Source organism: Wyeomyia smithii, chromosome 2, assembly GCF_029784165.1.
Source record: "Wyeomyia smithii strain HCP4-BCI-WySm-NY-G18 chromosome 2, ASM2978416v1, whole genome shotgun sequence".
In the NCBI taxonomy this organism is placed as follows: Eukaryota; Metazoa; Arthropoda; class Insecta; order Diptera; family Culicidae; genus Wyeomyia; species Wyeomyia smithii.
The window spans coordinates 77,301,911-77,325,394 of NC_073695.1; the positions used below are offsets into that span (position 1 = coordinate 77,301,911).

Genomic DNA, 23,484 nt, shown 5'->3' on the forward strand with positions numbered 1-23,484 from the left:
TAATATGTCCATAATGCTTTGACACCCCTCCTTCTTTTGGAAGGGAGGGGTGCTATACAAATTAAACACAAATTTTTACACATCTCGAGAACTAATCAACTAAAAAGAACCAAATTTGGCAGGTGAATATTTTTAAAGGTAACAAATATGTGTATAATGGCTTGACACCCCTCCCTTTTCTATAAGGGAGGGGTCCCATACAAATGAAACACAAATTTCGCACAGTTCAAGAACCAATCAAGAAAATACAACCAAATTTTGTATGAGAATGCTTTTAGAGGTAACAAATATGTTCCATAATCGACCTCAGGCAACATTTTGGATTGTAAGATGGCAACATCCGGTTTCTGGAAAACAACCAAAAATGGCCGATTTCCACCCAATATAATAATATCCGGATCTAAAATGATGCACAGGAGCTCAAATCGACCAAAGATACCATTTTGAATTCTAAGATGGCGACTTCCGGTTTCAGAAAAACAGCTGAAAATGACCAAATACCACCTGCTGACCTCAGAGTGAAGCTAACCTCAGACACCATTATGAATTGTGTAATGGCAACTTCTGGTTTCTGGAAAACAGCCAAAAATGGCCGATTTCCGTCTAACATGAGTATCTCCGGGTCTAGAATGATACACAGCAGCTGGAATCGACCGCAGACCCCATTTTGGATTCTAGGTTGGCGACTTCCGGTTTCTGGGAAACAGCCGAGAATGATCAAATAACACCCAATATGGGTGTTTTTTCAACCAGAATGACGCTCAAAGGCCAGAAATTATATTAAATACCATTTTGAAATCCATGACGGCGACTTCCGGTTTGCGAAAAACAGCTTAAAATAACCAAATACCATCCAATATGAGTGTCTCTGGAACCAGAATGATGCAATGAGCTAACAATCAATTCAGGCACCATTTTGAATTACTTAAAGGCAACTTCTAGGAAACAGTCGAAAATGACCGAATAATACTCAATATGGATATTTCCGTAATCGAGGTGATGCATAGAAACCAAACATTAACCCTGGACACCATTTTGAATTTAAAGACGACCACTTTTAGTTTCTGGAAAACAACCAAATAACTAAATACCTCCCAATATGGGTATTTCCTGTGTTAGATTGATGCCAGAAAATCTGTTGAAAATGACCGAATACCACCCAATATGAATATATTCAGAATTAAGGCGATGTACAGAAGCCAACAGCCGAGGATGTTGTCATTTCGATAAAACCAATCATTGCAAACGATTTGTTATTTGACTTTGATCATATCCTATGGCCGATTCGCCGTGCATTTGCAGACTTTAAACACATCGCAAGGAATCAATGAATTTGGAACGTTCAAATAGTACGACACCACATTTAAATTATGTTGAAGCCACATATATCGAACGGAGCAGGTATAGTTTCAAATAGTTTTTGGATTTCTTTTCTTTCCATAACTTTTGAGCCACATACATATCAAATTGTTATGAAGTTTGTTATTTGTAAGTTTGAGAGATGACTCGTTCGTATGACACTAGTTATGTTCAAATAAGTCATGTAATCTTTGAAATAATAGACTTTCGTTGTTTTATTAACAATTTAATATATAACGGTGGCTTAAGTTCAATTATAGTCAAATGAAATGGGAACGTATAGGGCAGCCAAACTTTGAAACCACGTGTTCAATCATAATTCATCAGTTAACGCTTAACTAGCCCGCTCATCTGATAATAATATTGATCAAATCGGTTGTGTAGTTTCTGAGATAATGTAGTTTCGTGATTTTCACATTTCGGTACATGACAGACGAAGTTACAGTTCGATTAGAGAAAAATTCAATAGGGTGTTATGAGGCAGCTAGACCTTTCATTTGACACCAATTTTGTGGAAATCGGGTCAGCCATCTCTGAGAAAAGTAAGTGAGTCCAAGTAATCTTCGGAATATGTTCCTTTTCATAGCTGGATTTCACATTTTTAAACATAACAGGCAAAGTAATAGTCCGATTACAAAACAAATCAATAGAGTCTTATGGGGCAACTAGACCTTCCATTTGACACTGATTTTTTGAAAATTGGTTCAGCCATCTCTGAGAAACATGAGTGAGATTAAACAGTCTTCAGAACACGTTTCCTGTCATAACTTTTGAACCACAAATTCAATCTTCATAAAATTCAAAAGTTAAAAAGTTTCAAAGTAGCTCGTTCATTTGAAATCAATTTTGTTCAAATCGGTTGTGTAGTTTTAGAGATAATGATGTTTCATGATTTTTACATTTTGATACATAACCTCTAAACCAAAAATCCGATTACAATGAAATTTAATAGGGTCTTATGGGACATTGAGACCTTTCATTTGCAACTATTTTCATGAAAATCGGTCCAGCTATCTCTGAGAAAGTGAGTGAGAATAAAAATCTGCACTTACAAACACACACACACACACACATACACACACACATACACACACACATACATACAGAAAATGCTCAGCTCGTCAAGCTGAGTCGAGTGATATATGCCATTCGGCCCTCTGGAGCACTTTTATATCTTCGGTTTTGCAAGTGATTGCTATACCTTTCTAGGAGAAAGGCAAAAACAAGTAGCAGCAATGAATTCATGCCTTGAAAACTGAGTTAAAGTAATTGATAAAAATAGGGTGAAGGACCTATAAAGGACCCCTTTCCTCTAGTGGACAACCTACCAGATTTACTCAATTTGTGCGAAAATTTGAGAGATTTTCAGAGAACTTTAATCGGGATACATCTTATCCAGCCAGTCGGCATCTCAAAATTTTATAAATTTCGATTTATGTTAAGAGAAATTGATTTAATCTTGCGGGTGGTCCACTATAGGGTAATTAAGTAAACTACCACCAGTCCACTATAGGTTAATCTACCCTAAATTAAATTTAAACAATGGCATATGTTCAAAATAATTTTCAATATTCTCTCAAATGTTAATTGTTAAAAGAATAAAATTATTCGAACTAAAATGACCGATGTGCTGCCTGCTTAGAAGAGAAGTTTGAAGCATTGTTTATGCTAATGTTAATGAAGTGTTAATTACATTTCCTTATAATTCAAACTGATATATATATATATATATATATATATATATATATATATATATATATATATATATATATATAAATATTTATATATATATATATATATATATATATATATATATATATATATATATATATATGTATATATATATATATATATATATATATATATATATATATATATATATATATATATATATATATATATATATATATAAGATAAATGATAGCTATCATTCTACTTTCTCATCTCATGAGCCATACAACGTCAACAGTTGATTGGCAAGTATACGTTTAATTCACCAATTTGTTAAATCACATTTACACTGTCAATCAGCGTGCCATTTAATCAACCTTGTTTATTCCACAACATCAATTAGAGCCATGCCTGCGAGTCCTGCCAATTAACTTGCTAATCACTTTTGAACGTATCAGCAAATCTGTTTTCATATTACCTCGCCATGGGCTGAAAATGCTCCCGACTTATCTGAAGTATCAATAAACTAATATCCTTCCTTTTTCTATTTTACTACAGATTCTTCATGGTGTTCACATGTTTGGCCTTAAGTGTCTTCTCAACTATTCAGGAATACGAGCTACAAGCAATCGCCATCTTATTCGTCATGGAAATCGTCGTAGTTGTATGGTTTTCGATCGAGTTCTTCCTACGGTAAATTCTTGAAAGCTATAGCAGTTCTGTATGGGTGAATACAGATATGCATTCGCCATCTACGATAGAGAAGCTAGAACTGACCGCCGGCTTTGGGAATGGTTCCGAGAACTGTCGACGCATGCTTGTAATTGAGCCTGTAAATTATGGCTGTTGATATTTGTTGCTTTGTTGTCCTGTCGGCGTCGTGATGGATGGTTCATAATTTGCCATCTGATCAATAAATTTTATGAACAGAGGACACGGCAATTATTGACTGGTCGACAGCTGCGAGGCGGGAAACTGAACTAGATTGATAACCTGTTGTCGAATGAACTTTGGACGCCTGTTCGGGAGCAGAGCCGGTTGTCGTTCAATCGTTGATTTGTGCTTTGTTTGCAATTTTTATGATTAGGCCCTTTTGAAATTATCTTCGGTTCTTTGGAAATCAAACATCACACGTTTAATGTTCCTTTAAAGTTGTCGATTGCCGTACAGTAACTAACCATAAACCTGTAAGGAACTAGATAATCCCACACCTTCCCCTCCTATTCTGCACAATTTCAAATAACAGAAAAAGTTCTACACCCACACTTTGATTGGCGTATGCTGCTAAGCTAAGCTAATTTTGAAGCAACTATTTGGGTAAAAAAGAATCAATTTGAACGACGTTCTTATGTTTGTGACTTTGAGTTGTGTCAAACAAAGCTCGCATTTTGAGTGTACATCCTTAACGTTCAGTAACGACCGCTAATAACCAATTTGTGGACACTAAATAATTCACATTACACAAATGAGTTCATCAGTGCAGGTTTTGTTTACCTTCACCGGTCGATAACTGCTTCCGCCGAGTGATTGACGTCACCCTCGCAAAGCGGGTCATTTGGTGGCATGTCCGTCAAATTGTTATTTATCCCGACGGCTTGTATCGGCCAACTAGAGGCTCTTTAAACCTGAACTTTCACGAGACCTTTCCTGTCGGAATAACTTTTACCACGTGTGACCAGCCTGTCTGGGGATGGCAGTACGACGACGGAACACCTCATGGGCACTAGACATGGAAGTTGACCACATGATTCGATTCAAATGCCGTGAACTTTCCATCGAAGCACAAAGACGGTCGAACAAAAAGTTGTTGAATTATTAGCAAACGAGTACGAGTTTCTTGTGTGCTTTTTATGAGATTACAACAAAAAATTGCTCACATTAGTTATATGCTCTAGGTGATAAATGACATCAGTTACCGTAAATTGTTTGTATTAGTCTGTGACTTGACCTTCTAACCAAGTTTAACCGAACCTATGCCCAAAGCCGGTAGCAGTGAGTAAGATTTGCAATAACTTTCAAAATCAAAATACTGTCCCTTCAAACTTCAAAAGAACAATAAGCGCTGAATTTTTACAACCGATTCTTCATTGAATCGAAGAACAAATGTGCAAAATTCTTTCGATTTTTTTAGCCTCATTTCAACGAATCTCTTATCGATAGAAGAAATAAAATTCGGTTTTTGCCAAACAAACAGATGGACAACAACAAAATTGAAATAATTCGTACTGCCAAGATATTAAAAATGGAATACAAACAATTATGATCGGAACAGATTACCTTTCTTACACAGCGACAAGCATCAAGCAATCAAGATTAAATTCGGTCACAGTTATCAGAGTTTGCGAATATTCCGAAAGATAAATGCTAGAATCTAGCAATTATTTTATATTTTGCTTTCTCCCCATATCAATGTCAAGTGTTCAACATTTCAGTGCTCACTTCGTTTTTATTATTTTTCCAGAAAATTGAATATCAAGCGTGAGCAATGCGGAGAATATTCACCGACATGATATTCAAAGGCAGCGATTTTCAGCCGTCTTTATATTGATAATCATGCTGCCCATGCGACCGTTGATATTCATGATACCAAACAACCGGTGAACACCGACAAGATAAACTTTAACACTCGTGTTGATATTTTGATCGTCAAAAACAAAAATCATATCAAAATAGTGAAAATCAAAATTAACCTTATTCGACTATATATACTGTACTGGGCAGTGTACAGCTTCTGAACAGATATGCACTACTTGGATTGATAATCACCGAAGCTTCTTTGAATATCATTACGAGGCCTTTGATATTCATTCCACTGTTCTGTCATTGAATATGAGAAACGATATTCATGCATTGTCGCAATGAACATAGGTTATTGAGTTGCACCAGAGAATAAATTTGCTGACACTGAGATTAATTCAATTCATCTACTCATGAATAAACATTGATATTCTAAGGCACTGAGCGTGAGTAAATTAAGACGCCAACTCCACGCAAGAAATATGAAAATAAGGAAGAAAGCAGACCTAATACCGATTGGCAAAAAAATAAACTTTCAACTAAGTTCTGACAAAGTCAAAATTGAATTAAAATGACACTGGTCGACAATATCCAAAAATATTTTTACCCTAGAGTTCAAACTGTAAGAAAGGAAAGATTATAGCTTTACAACCATTCCTGTAAATTTTGGTGCCCCTGGCAAGCTCGGAGGTGCGAAAAATATTCATATACATAAATACGTACTTTTTCACCTATCGTATCAGAACAAATACATTCCGAATCAAAATATTCCATTCCAAAGAGCACGCCAAAATTGTTCGAAAAAAAAATTAAATTGTACCCAAATTATGAAAGTAAAATATAACTACACAGTGCAACAATTTTTTTGCCTTGGCTTCTATGTATGATTTTTTGATGAAGTTTGATGTAAAACCAAATTTCCCCGAGTTTGAACATATTTCAACTCAATGGCGACATTTTGAATTTTTGAGAAATCGGAAAATATTCGATGTTTTTTCGATGCCATTTTGTTTTAAAGCCAAATATCAAAATTCTAAGAGTTTGTCCACATATTAGCAGCTATAGGCTGACCAGATTTTCTCGGGATAAAAACGGGACAAATGGGTTCAAAGAACGGGACACATGATGAAATTGATTTTTGGAATTTTTTACCAACCGAGGCATACAAACATTGCTTTGCCCGATCCTGAATTGTGTGATTTTTTGCAATGAGTTCCTGAAACTTGTCACATGATGATCGAGATTTTGATTAACAATTATCATGGTCTTAACTTTCAAGCGTGACTTTTTCATCAGTTCTTGATAGGGAATGTCCTTCCAGTGGTGCGGTACTGTCAGGAAGGCACAAAACGTACCCAGAATATTAGAAAAGTCCTGGCTGCTTGGAAACTTATTTTCCATTTAAGAAAATTTCAATGCAAAGCTTCATTTAAGATTTTTTCAAGGAGTATCCGAAAACGGTACAAAATGGCAAAAAGACGGGGCGGTAATAAATAGTCGAAAAAACGGTACTGTCCCGTTCAAAACGGTACGTCTGGTCAGCCTATATAAGCATCTTCTTACCCATCTTTAAAAAAAACAGATTTTAAATCGGACAAAAACTGAGCTCAAAACGGTAACTCTACGAAAAACGTTTTGGCATGGTTTTAGTATATTTCACAAAGCATAATAATATCGAGTATGTCTGAGCATTAATGGTAATGCGCTAATATCTAAAAGTGGTAGTAAGGTTATGTCTTATATTGAGTAAAAAAGTCTCCGAAACCGATTGGTATGTGTCTGATCTACGTAAAATGTCGGCAACATGTCGATTTTTCCCCAATTTCCCTACAATACTAAAATAAGATTATCTCAACGTTAAATTAACTCATTTGAAATCTGTTTAATGTAATATCAAGGGTGTAAGTGATACTCAAAGATACAATAACAGTTTGTCTTCACATGATCCTCTCCTTTTTGCGGGGAGGGGTCGCATTTGACTTTATCGAAGACGCGATGACTCTATCTCATAGCTGTAGCGAGATTTTTTTGTTTTAACCAGTCCTGGCCAAATATGCAACCCCCTCCTCGCAAAAGGGGGAAAATCATGTAAACACAAATTGTTAATGTATCTTTGAGTATCACTTACACTCTTGATATTACATTAAACAGGTTTCAAATAAGCTAAACCTATTTTAGTATTGTAGGGGAATTGGGGAAAAATGGACATGTTGCTGATATTTTACGTGGATCAGACACCTATCAATCGATTTCTGAGACTTTTTTACTCAATAGAAGACATAAATTAACTACCACTTTCAAATATTAGTTCATTACCATTAATGCTCAGACATACTCGATATTAGGGTAGGGAACGGCTTAAGCAGCAGCGCCTATTTTAATCAGTCGAAGAAAACAGGCCTCAAACTCCTGCATTTTGATCAATATCGACAATTTCAATGATGGAAACGAAAACTTTGATTGTATAGCTGTCTTACGAATATAAGAAATACCGTTAATCACAAAGAAATCTGTGAACAATTGCAATTGAAACAAATCGACCTATATTGCAGCCATTCAGGAGCCACTTCGGGTGCTGGAAAAAAACGCCTGCAAAACATACGGAAACTGCTTAAAAAAGGTTCGGGGTGATTGGAATAGTGTCCCTCGATTGGTAACTTTGATTGATGATTGTTGAAGTTTGCTAACTTAGTTTTACAATCTGAAAACAAGTTCTGATAGAGAAAACGATAGCGAACAGATTGATATACTACTGTTTGAGTTTTACCCAACACATTTCGAGTATTTCGTCTGAATACACAGGCGGTTCCTATAGCTGCTTAGAATATGTTCCCTACCCTATTTCGCTTTGTGAAATACACTGAAAACAATGCCAAAACCGTTTTCGTGGAATCACCGTTTTGAGCTCAGTTTTTGTCCGATTTAGGATCTGTTTTTTTTTTCAAAGATGGGTAAGAAGATGCTAAAATATGGACAAACTCATAGAATTTTGATATTTGGCTTTAAAACAAAATGGCGTCGAAAAAACATCGAAAATTTTCGATTTCTCGAAAATTCAAAATGGCTCCATTGTTACCCCTTAAGTTGAAATATGGTCAAACTCGGGGGAATCAGGTTTTGCATCAAAATACACAAAAAAAAATATGTACAGAAACCAATGCAGAGAAAAAGTCAATTTTTTTTGCACTGTGTTATTAGTCTAAACTTAAAAAAATCGAACTAACGGAAAACTATTATGATAAGGTCAACTCTAAATAACGTGAATGAAAAAAAAAATCAAAAGGACAGACTGATCAATGTTTTGAAAAAAACTAAAACATATAAAATGATACGAACGTAAAATAGAAAACATATAAAAATAATAACAGGATTTATTATGAAATTAAAAAATAAAACATGATCCGAAAAATTCGGTTCCGAATAAAATTTTTGGTTTGCGATATTTGGGAAAGTCGTTTAGTTTTCAATTATTCGTAAAAGATTTTACTAAAATATTTTTTGAAACCCTTTTACATATTTCTATCTTTTGGACAGCAAAACTCTCAAGCATGGGAATTTTCACTCACTAGCAATATTTCATGCAAATGTGTTCTTTGATTCATCATGTATCGTTCAATTGTTTCCACTCGCGTACAAGTTTTCCATAGAAACGCTGCTGATTGTTTTTCGCTTCCAAGAGTTCCGAATACCATAGCAGGAGACTCAATGATTCAAAACGATAGTATTTGCTGTATCGCGAAAATCTTTGAGATATTATCGCCAGTGATACAAAATTATGAATCCAAATGAACGTTAGATTGCGTTCAACTGTTTGTTTACCGGAGCAAGTAGGTACCATCAATGCTTACGGAAATGGCAGCATGGTGCGTTAGCATGTGATATTTGAAATCACTAAAGCAGGTATTAGACGAAGCAAACATTTGCTATTCTTTCATAAAGATTTTGTTTTGTGCAAATAAAAATCGTACCAAAAATAGCAAATATTTTGCTTCGTCTAATACCTGCTTAAGAATCATCGCGGTATATCACGGTGAAAGCACGACGTGGAGTAACCGAATTACGCCTGAAAGCAACCAACATTTGAAACAACCGTTGCGATCGCTCGAGTGCAATCGTTTACGATTCTTTCGTGAAACACTCGCTATATGTTACTCGCTCCACCTCAAGCAGGCAATACTGAAACAAAATCATCAAAGAAAGCTACCGTATATTTCTTTGCTATCAGTTGTCTCTTGCATGCGTGAGAATGTGTAACTTTTAATAGCGATGTGGTTTGCTGGGATTGGAAGCTTATGTATAGCAAGTTCAGAAATGATACCCGAATGATTGTTATGCGACACGATTTTTTCCATCCTTGACTCTGGTCAATAGTTATAACAGTTTCAAGAGTTACAAATAAGAAGTAAAAATTCTGTTGAATTTCAAGGCTTTAGTCGCACGGTAAATAGTCTTGGTCAGAAAGTGCTGTATAGAAAGTAATGAAAGAGACCGCATGCTTTTATTATGCGGCTTTACACAGTTCTATTTTTCTGTGCTCTATATCTGATACATAGATACATAGTAGTGAGAGGCAAAAGTACGCACGGGGTAAAAGTACGCACGGGGTAAAAGTAAAACATATGAGCAGACTAAAGGCCCAAATACACACACGGCGTAATGGCGCCTTCTTCATACAAATTGGAAGGCGGGATAGCGATCACGCTTTCTATTTTGTAAGGAGAAGGTGTCATTGCGCCGTGTGTGTATTTGGGCCTTAAACTGGCAACATTGTATGTATCACGTCAGTTATTCACACATGTAAACACATAAGATTCTTTTTAAATGGTGTGAAGTTATGAGATAAGTTGTGTTTTCAGCTGTTTTGATCTAGTTTTCTTAGTTTTGGGAACTACGATTACCCTATTCGGAAACTACAGAAACTCGAAAGCAACTGAACCTGAAAAACTCTTGTATAAATGTGGTTTGTATAGTGAATTTGTTTTGCCGAGAATATTTTGATGTTTGCCATAAAAATAAAATCAGTTGGAAAACTTATTGTGGGGCTAAAGTACGCACTACACAGCATCAAAAAATTAAGTTTACAGCTAATACAAACGAATGCACATATCAGTTTCTAGCACATAAAGTGAAAAACATATACAATTTCACACCGTTAATAATGCACAGTACAGAACCGTTTCAAACCATGTAAATTTGTACGTTAAGTGATGTAAACTTGAAGCTTTGAATATAAATATGCATGCAAATTAACAATATATTTATTTACATTGCATGTGAATATAATGCCACACGGAACATTACATGGTTTCTAATGCTCCATTTATGTGCATTTAAAGAAATGTAAATTTTTTTTACTGTGTAAGTTTCGTCAGCCGTTATGAAAAAATGTGTTTAATAACGATGTTTTTGTACAGAAATTGCCCGAGAACAACTAATGATACAAAGAAAGGTGTAAAAGTTGTTTTTTTCGAGGCTACTTTTCTTATTTCCGGAAATCTGGTTTTCAGCGGATATACTCTGAAACTAAGAATTTTATAGTGTAACGATTTTTTGCACCAGAATCTTACAACTATTGGTTCAAAGCTCATGAAATTACTTCCACAGACCATTAAATGGTTTTGGTGATATGCTTTCAAAATGTTCCTTCCGGAATAGATTTCCCTGGGGCTTCCGGTGTCCATAGAAACAATGAAAAATCAAGGTCAAATATCATCCAATATAGGTATATTTGCAACCAGAATGGTGCCCAGAGACCGGGAAACCTAAAATGATCGAATACCCCGCAATATATGTATTTCCTTAATCAATTTGATGCCCAGAGACTGGAAAACGACTCCAGACACCGTTTTGGATTCCAAAAGACGACTTCCAGTGTCTGGAAAAGAACAAAATGTGGCCAAATATCAGACAATATGAGTATTTCCGGAATCGGGATGGTTCTGACCCCATAAAATGGCCCCAGACGCCATTTTTTATTTCAAGATGGCGATTTTCGGCTACTAGGAAATAACCTAAAATGGTCGCGTACCCCCCAATATGTGTATTTCTGTAATTAAAATGATGCTCTAAGACCGGAGATCGATTTCAGACGCCATTTCCAAATTCAAAATAATGACTAGCGAAAATACCCATATTGAGTGTTGTTTGACCTTGATTATTTTAATTGTTTCTATGGCCCCTAGAAGCCCCAGAAGGATCTATTTCGGAAGGTCCATTTTCGGGGCGAAAGAAAAACACCCAAAATACCACACAACTTAAAAGAATCGGTGCAAAATTAGCAAAGAAATAAATAACTTCATTAAGGATAGTATTGAATAGGGTAATCGCTCCTATATTCATCTCAGTCAGGGATGTCATGTAGAAAACCTCATGTAGTTTTCGACGAGTTTTCTACGTAGAATACCTCTGGTAGAATACCTAACCAAAAACGAGTATTCTACGAAAACCTGCAAAGAGATTTTTGTGGTGAATTACATGAAGAATAAACGAAATTCAAGTTTAAAAACATTATTTATTTTTAATTATGATGATTTTTTTGTGTGAATTGAGAACGAATTCGACATTTAAAATCGTTGCTTTAAATCTCCATCGATTGAATTTGTTTTTGATGTGTTTCATAAGTTTTCGGATTAGAAGTACCTCCCGTTTGCATAATATTCTGGGGCTTTCTAGCCAGTAAAAACAACAAACTCAGTATGTTTGATTTTATCTTTGAAACTTTATATAAATTTGTAAATTGAATCAAGTAGCAACTCAGGACCCAAAAAATGACTAATTACTCAACCCAAAACTGAGTAGGGTAAGGAACGGCTTTAGCAGCAGCACCTATTTTAATCAGTCGAAGAAAACAGGCCTAAAATTCCTGCATTTTGATCAATATCGACTATTTCAATGATGGAAACGAAAACGTTGATTGTCTAGCTGTCTTACGAATATAATAAATACCGTTAATCTAAAAGAAATCTGTGAATAAAGATCATTTGAAACAAATCGACCTATATTGCAGCCATTCAGGAGCCACTTTGGGTGCTGAAGAAAAAACGCCTGCAAAACAGATAGAAACTGCTTAAAATATGTTCGGGGTGATTGGAATAGTGTCTCTTGCATGGTAACTTTAATTGATTATTGTTGAAGTTTGCTAACTTAATTTTACAATCTGAAAACGAATTTTGACAGACAAAACGATAGAGAACATATTGATATAATATTGTTCGAATTTCACCCAACACATTTCGAGTATTTCGTCTGAATACACAGGCGGTTCCCAAAGCTGCTTAGAATATGTTCCCTACCCTAATACTGTACCCAAAAAGTGAGTAACAATCACTCAATTTTAAAACGCCTTGTTTCTCAATTATGCGTATTTACGGAGTTACTCAGTTTATGAGTTGTTCCACTCTTTACGAAAATGCTTCAAATCTTAATCATTTTAGAGTTATTTTTCCCGAAGGGTGTAAAGAATACTTCCTGCAACAGTTTAAACGTAAAACTTTCAGCCACTTGAGAAAATTGACAAGCAAACAGATTTACTTTCAAAAATTTGAAGAAATTTGACGATAAATTGGACAAATGAGAGAAATGAGATGAATATAGGTGCACCAAGCTGTTGAGATGAATAATGGAGCGATTACCCTACATTAATCATATAGTGCGAACTTTTGTCCCTAAACTGCCTACTTTTGCCCCAGAAGCGTGAAAGTTCGCATTTGAGTATTTTTTTTAAGTGAAATTCAGAAAATTCTGGTAATACGTTTTGAAGACAAAAGGTTCATGTGCCGCTTGGATACAAAACCGAATTTTATTATAGTTTTTTGCAATAGTTCTGTTGCAATTAAGACCAAACTGAACCAATTGTGCGTGAAAATTTGTTTGTAGAGGTTTAAAGAGCTGGGAAGGTTATAATGCTGATTTAAGACACCTCCCTTCTCTGGACGGTACAACTCCCATATAACTGAAACACAAATTTCTGCATAACTTGAGAACTTATCAGACAAACGGAAACAAATTTAGCAAGTAGAAGTTTTTTGGAGTAATAAATATTTTTGTGGTAGCTCGAGACCCCTCTTTCTTCTGGATGGCCCTATACAAATGAAATACTTTTTTTTTTGCATAATATGAGAACCAATCAAGCAAATGTAACCGATTTTGGCACGTAGAAATTTTCAGGAGCAGAAAAGACACCCCTTCTACCTCTGAAAGGCGAGGGCTCTCATACAAATGAAAAACAAATTTCTATATGACTCGAGAACTAATCAAACGAATTGAACCGAATTTGACGTGAGAAGGTTTTGGGGGGCAAGACATGTTTTTATGGTGGTAATGAAATGAAACAAAAATTTGTTGGAATGTGTAAATTTTTGAGTACAAGAAATGTTGACAATTTGTCACCCTTCCCTACTCTAGAAGGTTGGTAGGGTTTCCACACAAATTAAACACATATTTCAACCAATTTCCCCAAAAACAGCTCAAAATGATCTAAATGATGCACAGAAGCCAGATATTGATCCTAGAGACCATTTTTAATTCCTAGATAGCGAATTCCAGTTTCTGTTAAACAGCCTAAAATACCTGAATACCACTTAATATGAGTATTTCTGTAGTCGGTATGATTTTTTTTTCCTGTCGGGGACATATTACCACTGCGACCAGTATTAAGATCTATTGTGGTGTGTATTCTTTTGCTGTATACCTTTTTGAAAGATATCACACATCACTACATTTTTTGTGGACAACATCTTAAATTAAGGCATTATCCCAATCTAGTATTATTTTGCTTATAAACTGTAAAACTTTGAGTTTAAGGAGGACTAGCCCATATTTCCGAAGGCTCTTTGACCCCTTTTCCAAGGAACTGGCCTTTCTGTGAAATATTGCCACGCACTCACACAGCAGATGTTGTAGCTTTTACTCTCTATACTACAAAACCTACAGCTGTCATCATCTAGTTTCGGTTTCGGTATGATACCCAGGCGCCAAAAATTGACCCCAGATGCCATTTTGAATCTTTTCAGGGCCACCATATTATTATCAGAGAGTTGTTTTATTGGTGATAGTCTATTGTGATATTAAGGTCTATAACACTGGTCGACAAAAAGTGAAAAAAAAACGGCCCTAAAGCTCAAACTAGAAAAAAATGTAAGATTACAGCTATTTAATCATTCCTATGAATATTGGTGCCTCCACCTGTCCCACCCAATCCAACGCGAACGATAATCGTGCGCATCCATTCACTGTTGAATCGATGGAGACGCCAAATACTTGAGAGCCGCAGCCGTAGTTTTCTTGTTGTGATTTAGTAAAATAGTTCTATATCCGTTATTTTGAAAGATAGAAAAAAACTTTTTTCTCTAAAGTTACGCAAAATTTATGGGGCTACAACATTATAGAACATCGTTTGACTTTATCTGCAAAGACAAGAAGATTAGACGCTGGATTTCATCGAAAATTTGGATCACCCTATTTACAGGATAATGTGCGCTATTATATGTCACATCTTTGTAGAAGAAAGTTTTTCTCTAAAATATTACTATCGAGCTCTAGATCCAAATTTCCCTATAAGCATGTTGCCTACAAGGCTATCGAATAATTAACATAGTCTCCACTGATTCAACAGTGCACACTGGGCCAGGAATGGAATCTAGCGGAAAGAAATTATTAGCGCTCTCAGGGTTTGAACAATCGGTTTCCGCTCTTCTACAAAGTTTCTTGGAAATGGCTAGGGGCACCAAAATTCACAGGAATGATACAATAGCCATAATCTTTCTTTTTTTTAGTTCGGGCTCCAGGGCAAAACCGGTGTTGACCAGTGTAATTTAAAGAATTATTGAAGAGAAGAGGTTCGAAAAACTTATCATTTGTGATCACTCTCGAATGCAATATTGCATTTAATGTAACAAACAGCCTTATGTAGTTTTAAGTCAAACTTGCGGTTGTAGCTTTGCACAATACACTTACTGATCAATTAATCTGTTTCGACTGTTCATAGGAATGGATGAATAACTCGATATCGGTTATTTCTTTTTTCTTCGGTTTGAGCTTTTGAATGACACTTTTTTCATTTTGTCGATCAGTGTAATCAAAAATCAACCATCCAACAGACAACATTGGTCAACGCAGGTGTGTCCCATGCTTAAACTAGAAAAAAAATGAAAGATTAAAGGTTATTTGCAAATTCTTGTGAATTTTGGTGCTTCCAGCCACTAACATTCTTTCAGATACCTAAATGAGTTTTCTCTTAATCATAACGTTCAAGCGACGAACCCGGCGAGCAATTACTATGCGAACTCTCACGTAAGTTGACGCGTTTTTGTAATAGCTAGGGGCACCAAAATTCACTGGAGTGGTTAAAAAGCTATAATCTTTTTAAAGCAGCTATTTCGAGCTTAAGGGCAGCACTTTTTTTTGCTTTTGTCGACCAGTGTAATGCTTAGAAACCTGAACCAACCAAAATCATGGAATAGGACAAGATTGGACGTTAAGCATCCAAAAACCAATGTATTACAGGTAACGATAATTTAAGCACAATTCAAGACGTGGATACTCTCATTCAAACGATGTGCCTTTCGAGTTTTATCCGTTTGAACGTAGCCAATATCCAATTGCAGACTATAAACAAATCACAAGGTCAATGTTTGGAAGTATGTGGAATCAATTTAGAATTCCCATGCTTTCAATGTTTAAAATTAATTTAATTATAAGAAAAAAAATGGGCGAGACGAAGTGTGCCGGGTCAGCTAGTAACAAATAAAGATCCAAAGCGTTCCAATAATAAATAATAAGGAACACTAAAATAGATAAGATACATATTTCCTAGGAATTCAACTTGCCCCTCTCCTTCCAGATTATGGTCATCAGGATGCCGCTCACGATACCAAGGAGCCGTTGGGAGGCTGAAATTTTTGAAACGGCCTTTTTGTATAATAGGTACGTGCCAGTCGGTTTTCCACTGTCCTTTTTCAAAAGACACTCTTGACACCATTCTTCCGCTAACAATACGAATATTCAATTACAGATGTAGTGACGATAGTTGCCTCGATAGCGATACTTGTGATGAGATCGTCTGGTCAGGTCTTTGCGGCAAGTGCATTGCGTGGCCTGCGGTTCTTCCAAATCCTTCGGATGGTGCGGATGGACCGCCGTGGTGGCACGTGGAAACTACTAGGGAGCGTCGTTTATGCTCATAGACAAGTAAGTATGCCCACGCTACTATCGACAATCAGTAGACTGATATTCCTTGCTTACATCAAGGCCTCAAGTATAATGGGGATGGTTTCGTATGAAAACTTTGTTAGCTTGAATTGGCCATTCCAACCGAACGACCAGAGAAATATGTCCTTCAGCGATAGCTTACATCCATCGTTCGTCAGACAAAGTTTAATATTTCGTCGCCGTTCGTTATCATCGTATATTGGCAAGTGTGTTGAAAATATCGGAAAGAAAGCGTTTTGAGCAGCACAAACGGAATATAAAAATACCCTATTAAATTCTCTCCGCACACTCTTACACAGACATAGACTGAACTTTGCTTTTCCTCTTCGAGTTGCTCATCAAAAGTTGATGTTGATTCTTTCTGCACGCTTTGATGGAAAAGCATTATGTTCAGTTTGAGAGTGGAAAATCGAAAAAGTCATCACATTACACACGCCACTGTGCACCCGACAGTATGCGACCTGCGCCTTTCCGCGGTGGTTCCTTTTACCCGGATATGGGGAATTAGGAGCGTGAGGAGGTGTGAAGCATCGATCGGAATGTATGATGGGTATTCCACCATCTATGCTATTAGATCGAAATTTGTAACCCCGTGAATGTGTTCACCTTCGAATGAGTCACCACAATCGATTTCAGTTAAATCGAATGAAAATTCGTTTCGCGTAAAACGAAGCTTTTTGGAAAAGATGGAATGGAAAGCTCTCCAGGATGTTGTCATCTTTTTATTTAGATTGGATCAATCACGAAATTCATGGCGCAGGAATAGATGTCGTGTAATTCATCAATTCTTCACAATTTGAATTCCATCCATAGTAGTACACCCGGCTGATTCAAGCGAATGTCGGGATCAGATTTTGGTGTACATTGTGACGTACATTTTTTATACCAGCCCACGCTGATTATCTCAAACCAACTGCGAAAAAAATCTCTAAGAAACGAACAGGATATGTTTGTTTTTGCAATACTAAGAAAACGAGGAGGAATTTAATTGATTTGAAAATGCTTTCCCTCGGCGAATAAATGAATGAAGTCGACAGCTAAAGAAACAAAGGAAAACTGTATGGCGTTAGTGCGGACATTGAATAAGTTTGACGTCATAAAAAGAAATTGAATTCGTTGGCAGCTACTAACAAAAATATTTTTTGTTGAAAATTTGAAACCTTTTAAACATGTTTTATTCATTTAATAGTTTTCTTAAATAGTTTAGAAAAGTACCACCAGTCGAATACCTAGTTGATTTGTTTGTTATATTTAATACATTGCCGAACACTTCCGCTTTAAGAATATTATGGTAACGAAAGTCGACTGAAATATCCCTCGAAAAGTTATTTTGTAAAGAAACAAAGAAATATTGCTTAATGCACACATTCATAATTTCATCATTTGAACTATAAAATATATTTCCACACTGTGACAGTTTACCTCGAACATTATACAAACCTAGTTTGTCGTTAACCCAAAACCATTGTTCTTACATGAAATATTGCTTCATTAATCAAACGACAGGCCACTGACTTCCATCGATTGTATTTTGCTCGAATAGATTGATGAAAGTTCAACTGCATTGTACGACAATGGTAGGTTAGGTCCGAAGCCATCAACTATTATAACTCACTCAAGACGTTCCCCAACTGATTCAAAATTTTTCCAATGAAACTCACATGCAGTGTCGAGTGAGAAGATTGATAACGATAATTAACGGCCATCACTACCAGTAATTACACTCGAACAAGGCTGTTTAGTATGCATAGCGGAAAAAAATGTAATTAATCATTGCATCCGTATCAGTAGTCGAGCTGAGGTCACGTGTGTGTTTCACCGAAAAATGCGCCTTCAGCGTTCACTCCCATTGTCTGGGAAGATGGTTTACTGCGCGACGAAAGGATCTGCACTCGATGCCTCAAGAAGCGAATAATCACTCTAATTAAAAGGAACTTCATTGATACGATAGAACGAACGAACGAACGAACGGCCGAAAGAAGATGGCAATTTAGATAATGAGATTGTGACTTTCTTTTTCGTTTGAATCTCTAGGCGAACGACTGATTGTGTGTCCACCAGCACCAGAGTCTTTTGTTTCTGTAGTAGCTAGCAATGGTGGTGCAGTGAAAATCATCACAACGTGCTACAACAATAACAGCTAAATAGAGCAAAGATTTCTAGCGAGCACATTGAGCATAAGAAAGATATTTAAATGCAAAGCGCATACGAATCTCATTGCACTTTTTGACAGAGATTACGGTTCACTTTCAATTTGTCGGGTTATTTAACCCTAAATGTTGCTGATTCCATACTATATTTTTGATATTTCGCCTAATGTTTCATTATGATTTGTAATATTTTATTCCGTTTTAGGAACTCATTACAACGTTGTACATAGGATTCCTGGGCCTTATTTTTGCCTCGTTTTTAGTATATTTAATGGAGAAGGATGTAGAAGGAACCAAGTTCAATAACTTTGCTCAAGCCTTGTGGTGGGGTGTGGTAAGTAAAAAAATTGTTCTGAGCTTGTAAGTAGTATTATAATATTGGAAAGCATGGTTTTTTTTTTCATTTTCATTCAAATATAGCCTAAGTAGATTAAATAATTGGCATTCGATAATTACTAAATCTTTCCTCTTTTCTTTTTTATACCCTAATCACTTCATGTGAAATCTCTGGAAAAATACGGATTTTATTTAATCTCATTCGTGTGAAAATGCAAAACATACGGCGGTGTTCTGAAACCACACGGCCACGCCTTTACGCAGATAACGCTATGCACGGTCGGATACGGTGATATGGTTCCGGATACGTGGCAAGGGAAAATTATAGCATCGTTTTGCGCCTTACTCGGAATCTCGTTTTTCGCCCTGCCGGCGGTAAGTGATTATCACTTAATTTAATTATTTTTAGTAGTAACATACGAGTACATTATATAAAGGACTGTTGCAATAGCAATCACAACCACATCAAATAGAATTGTTTGTCTCCAAGCCGAACCCAATTAGTTATCCCAGGTATGATGAAATTAATGCTTCAACAGTGCTTTAGAAGAGTGGCTTGAGGAGTAGAAACATGAACAACTAAGGGGAACTTTTTAAAAATACTTCTTTTGAAATTTAAAAAAAGTTGAAAACATTTCGCGTCGACGCATACCTTATCATCTTCAAACATTTAAAGAAATCAAATATTTCCCATTTCAGCTGACGTAATTTGCATAATAAAGCATCCAGCTGTCAGACGTCACTCAACATTCAGACAGATCTCCTTTAAATGTGTTTCTTTATGCTACAAACGTGCTCTCACTTGACGAACTCTTTCATTCTATTTCATGTTTGCTCGACCCTTGCCCTCGTACTGTTTCGCAGCATATTTACGTTGTACACGGTTTTGCCTACCATACTTTTCGCATACTTTCATGGAGCGTGAATGGAGAGTGAACTTACCGTCTCAAGTGTATAATCTGATTGAGTGCATCATGTTCGATGCTAATACCTTTTCCGGATTTCTCTTTGCAATGAGGCTCATTCAACCTACTGCCAAGGAAGCATGTTCGAGAAATTAAAACTGAAATGTCATGTTATATGATATAACATATAACTTTAATACGGTTCGAAAAAAAGTAAAAATTTGCAAAATGCAAATTAGACCTGTTGGCCTGTACTAAAAATTTAGTCAACCTTGCAATTACATAGAACGATAAACTTGAAAATTCAATCAATCTATCAATTGTGTAATGCGGATAACTGTGATTTGTTTTTGAGATGGTAATTTTCAGTAACGGTCCCGTTACAAGAACATAATATCATTACAACTCTGAAATATCAGCCCGAAAAGGCTGACCCTCGAGGCACTGTGTAACGTCAAACATGACCCTCTTGTTTGCCGTTTGACTCTTTACAGTACACGGACTCATGGCCTCTTTAATGCAACATATCCAGATTCGCGTGGTCCTTTGTGCTGACCTTTTTTTTTTTGTTTACCTTTCATTCCCCACAGGGCATCCTCGGCAGCGGCTTCGCCTTGAAAGTACAACAGCAACAGCGACAGAAGCACATGATACGGCGTCGTCAGCCGGCTGCAACGTTGATCCAATCGCTCTGGAGATGCTACGCAGCCGACGAACATTCGCTTTCCGAAGCGACATGGAAAATTCACCAAGTACCTCTTCCAAGCCCGCCGCCATCGTAAGTATTGCACTTCTTTGCTCGCATGTTTTTTGTAAAAATAAAAAAAAATCTTTTGCCCTTTATTCTACTTTTAAATACTACCTAATTCCTCTCTCATTTTGTTGTACCATACCATAATCGTACAGTATGTTACATGTAATGTCACTAAAATCCTTTCCGTTCTACCTGTTATAAGTCATCAAGAACTCTTTCATCACACCATCAACCTCTAGCCGCACATTTTCAACGTACCTATATACACTTTTCTTTCGGCACCTCGAAGCCGTCAGCCAAAAAAAAAAGAAGCGCTGAAAGCAATGCTTCAGCTTGTTGCATTATGTGCCGCCATACACAAAAAAATAACTTCCGTCTTTAAACTGCTACACTTTCCTTTCACTGCAACATCATATACATTCAAAGCTAGAACTATAAAATATTCCCGAATGATCCTCTCTCCGGAAACAGATAAACGCCACTGCATAATTTTTGGCCACAATGCTCGTTCCATCCAATGTCTCCATTTGTATTCCCTGGGATGAGTTTCCAGTTCGCTTGAAATCTAACTCTACCACAATCGCGTGTTTGTTATTTATACAACAAGTACATAATTAATTTGTTTATTTGGGTAATTATTTGACTCTCTTTATTTAAAAGGGATGTCTGGATAGAGTCACTCGAACGTTTTAGTAGGATTTTTGTACGAAATGAGGAATAATTTTTTTAATCGAATATATCTTTTACCCAAAGCGGCTTTATATAATCGAAGAGTAGTTTTTTAAAGGAATCAGTATCCTAGTTTCGCTGTAGAACTTTTTTTATACCCTACACCTATCTTTTAGTATTAGTCATTATAAATCCATTCTCATAAATTCTTCACTTATCAATTTTTTTTTGGTTATGTTTCAATCAAATGTGAACTATAAAAAAGAATGAACATGAAACGCATTCCGTTACAACGTAAAGACAAAACAATTTTTCAGCTCTACTGTATTCGAAGAAAACGTTACTTTCGTGGATGATTATATACGATTGTAAGTTGAGGTTAAATTTTTCTTCGAACCGGTGTGATAGATCAATTATTTTTTTCTTTTAAAGGAACTTGACTTGAAAAAGGTCAATAACATTTCAAAACGTGGAGACCATAAAAAAATAAAATGAAATGCATAGCGCTTCTATAAATACTATAAATGTATGGAAATGCGAAACATTCTAGTACTTATTCAAATTTTGTGCTACGAATAAATATTATTTGAAATATTTTGAAAACTATCGGATTGCTGAAATGATGAATGTTGTATACGTATTCGTCTCAGATCTTCAAACGCCTAATTCATAATTCATTCATGATTCAGTAAGGACTAATTTGTATTTGTATTTGTATTAATTCATCTAACCTAGGTTTACATGAATGATAAAAATGAACGTTTCATAAAAGTCTACAGTTAGCAAGTTGTTGTCAAAACTTATATGACGGTACACCAAAATCGAATAGGTCTTCAACTTTAAGGAACGTGCGAATGCAGGAGGCAAGCGGTTCGTTGTATCCAAACATAGTGCGATGAAAACTAGGTTGTAGTAATCCTATAATTCTATAAATAATAATGTTTTCTGAAAAATTATCCTTTTCCAAGGGGAAGGCTTTTAATTCGTATTGAAATATCTTCTAGGTGACATAATGAAAACACCGTCGTAACGAGGTGTCTTTTCTAATTTTATTTATCATTTCAATTTTATATCGCAATTATAGTTATTATCTATAATATTTTGCTAAAACTTGTAGTTATTACAACACTTTTGGTACAAAGTATGGGATGGATGAGTGCTTACTTACTTTACTTACTTTTAAGGCGACAGACCGATTATCGATCCAGTGCCGAATCCAGAATACGTCGCCATGTCCCTCGGTCTTGGGCTGCTATCCTCCAATCGCCCCTAACACCTATTTCGCGTGCATCCTCGTCGACAGCACACATCCAACGAGTGCGGGGTCTACCTCGAAGTCGACGACCTCTATCGGGATTCCTGCTAAATATAGCCTCCGCTTGACGCTCATCCGGCATTCTTGCTACAAGCTTAGCCCACTGAAGCCTGCCGTGTTTTATCCGCTTGACTATATCCGCCGATTTGTATGCCTGGTACACTTCATGGTTCATGCCTCTGCGCCAAACACCATTTTCTAATTTGCTGCCAAGGATTGAACGCAAAATCCTACGCTCAAAAACACCAAGAGCTCGCCGATCAGCCTCTTTCAGCGTTCATGATTCATGGCCGTAGAGAGCCACCGGAAGAATCAGTGTTTTATAGAGTGCAAGTTTAGTACGGATTTGCAGACTGCGGGACCTTAGCTGGTTACGTAGTCCGTAAAAGGCCCTGTTTGCGGCTGCTATCCGCCTTTTTATCTCACGGCTAACCTCGTTGTCACATTTCACTAGTATTCCCAGGTAAATAAATTCGTCGACTACTTCAAATGTTTCCCCATCTAGCACCACCGCAGCACCAACCTCCGACGGACTACCACGCACTCAGACAGCCACCATGTATTTCGTTTTGGCAGAGTTTATGACAAGCCCTAATCTCG

The 23,484-nt window shown here is 36.4% G+C and overlaps 1 protein-coding gene across 28 annotated transcripts in view; it reads left to right on the forward strand.

The window, feature by feature from the left end:
- Window positions 1–23,484, forward strand: part of LOC129725096 (potassium voltage-gated channel subfamily KQT member 1-like) — a 612,086-nt gene that overhangs the window by 463,256 nt on the left and 125,346 nt on the right. For all 28 annotated transcript variants that reach the window (XR_008728015.1, XM_055680533.1, XM_055680531.1 and 25 more), the window contains 6 exons: window positions 3,589–3,723; window positions 16,388–16,470; window positions 16,559–16,734; window positions 19,111–19,239; window positions 19,506–19,616; window positions 20,737–20,924. Coding sequence is in view for 27 of the 28 variants with exons in the window: in XM_055680533.1 (XP_055536508.1) it covers window positions 3,589–3,723; window positions 16,388–16,470; window positions 16,559–16,734; window positions 19,111–19,239; window positions 19,506–19,616; window positions 20,737–20,924 (822 nt within the window). In the remaining variant the exon portion in view is untranslated. The remainder of the gene's footprint in view (window positions 1–3,588; window positions 3,724–16,387; window positions 16,471–16,558; window positions 16,735–19,110; window positions 19,240–19,505; window positions 19,617–20,736; window positions 20,925–23,484) is intronic.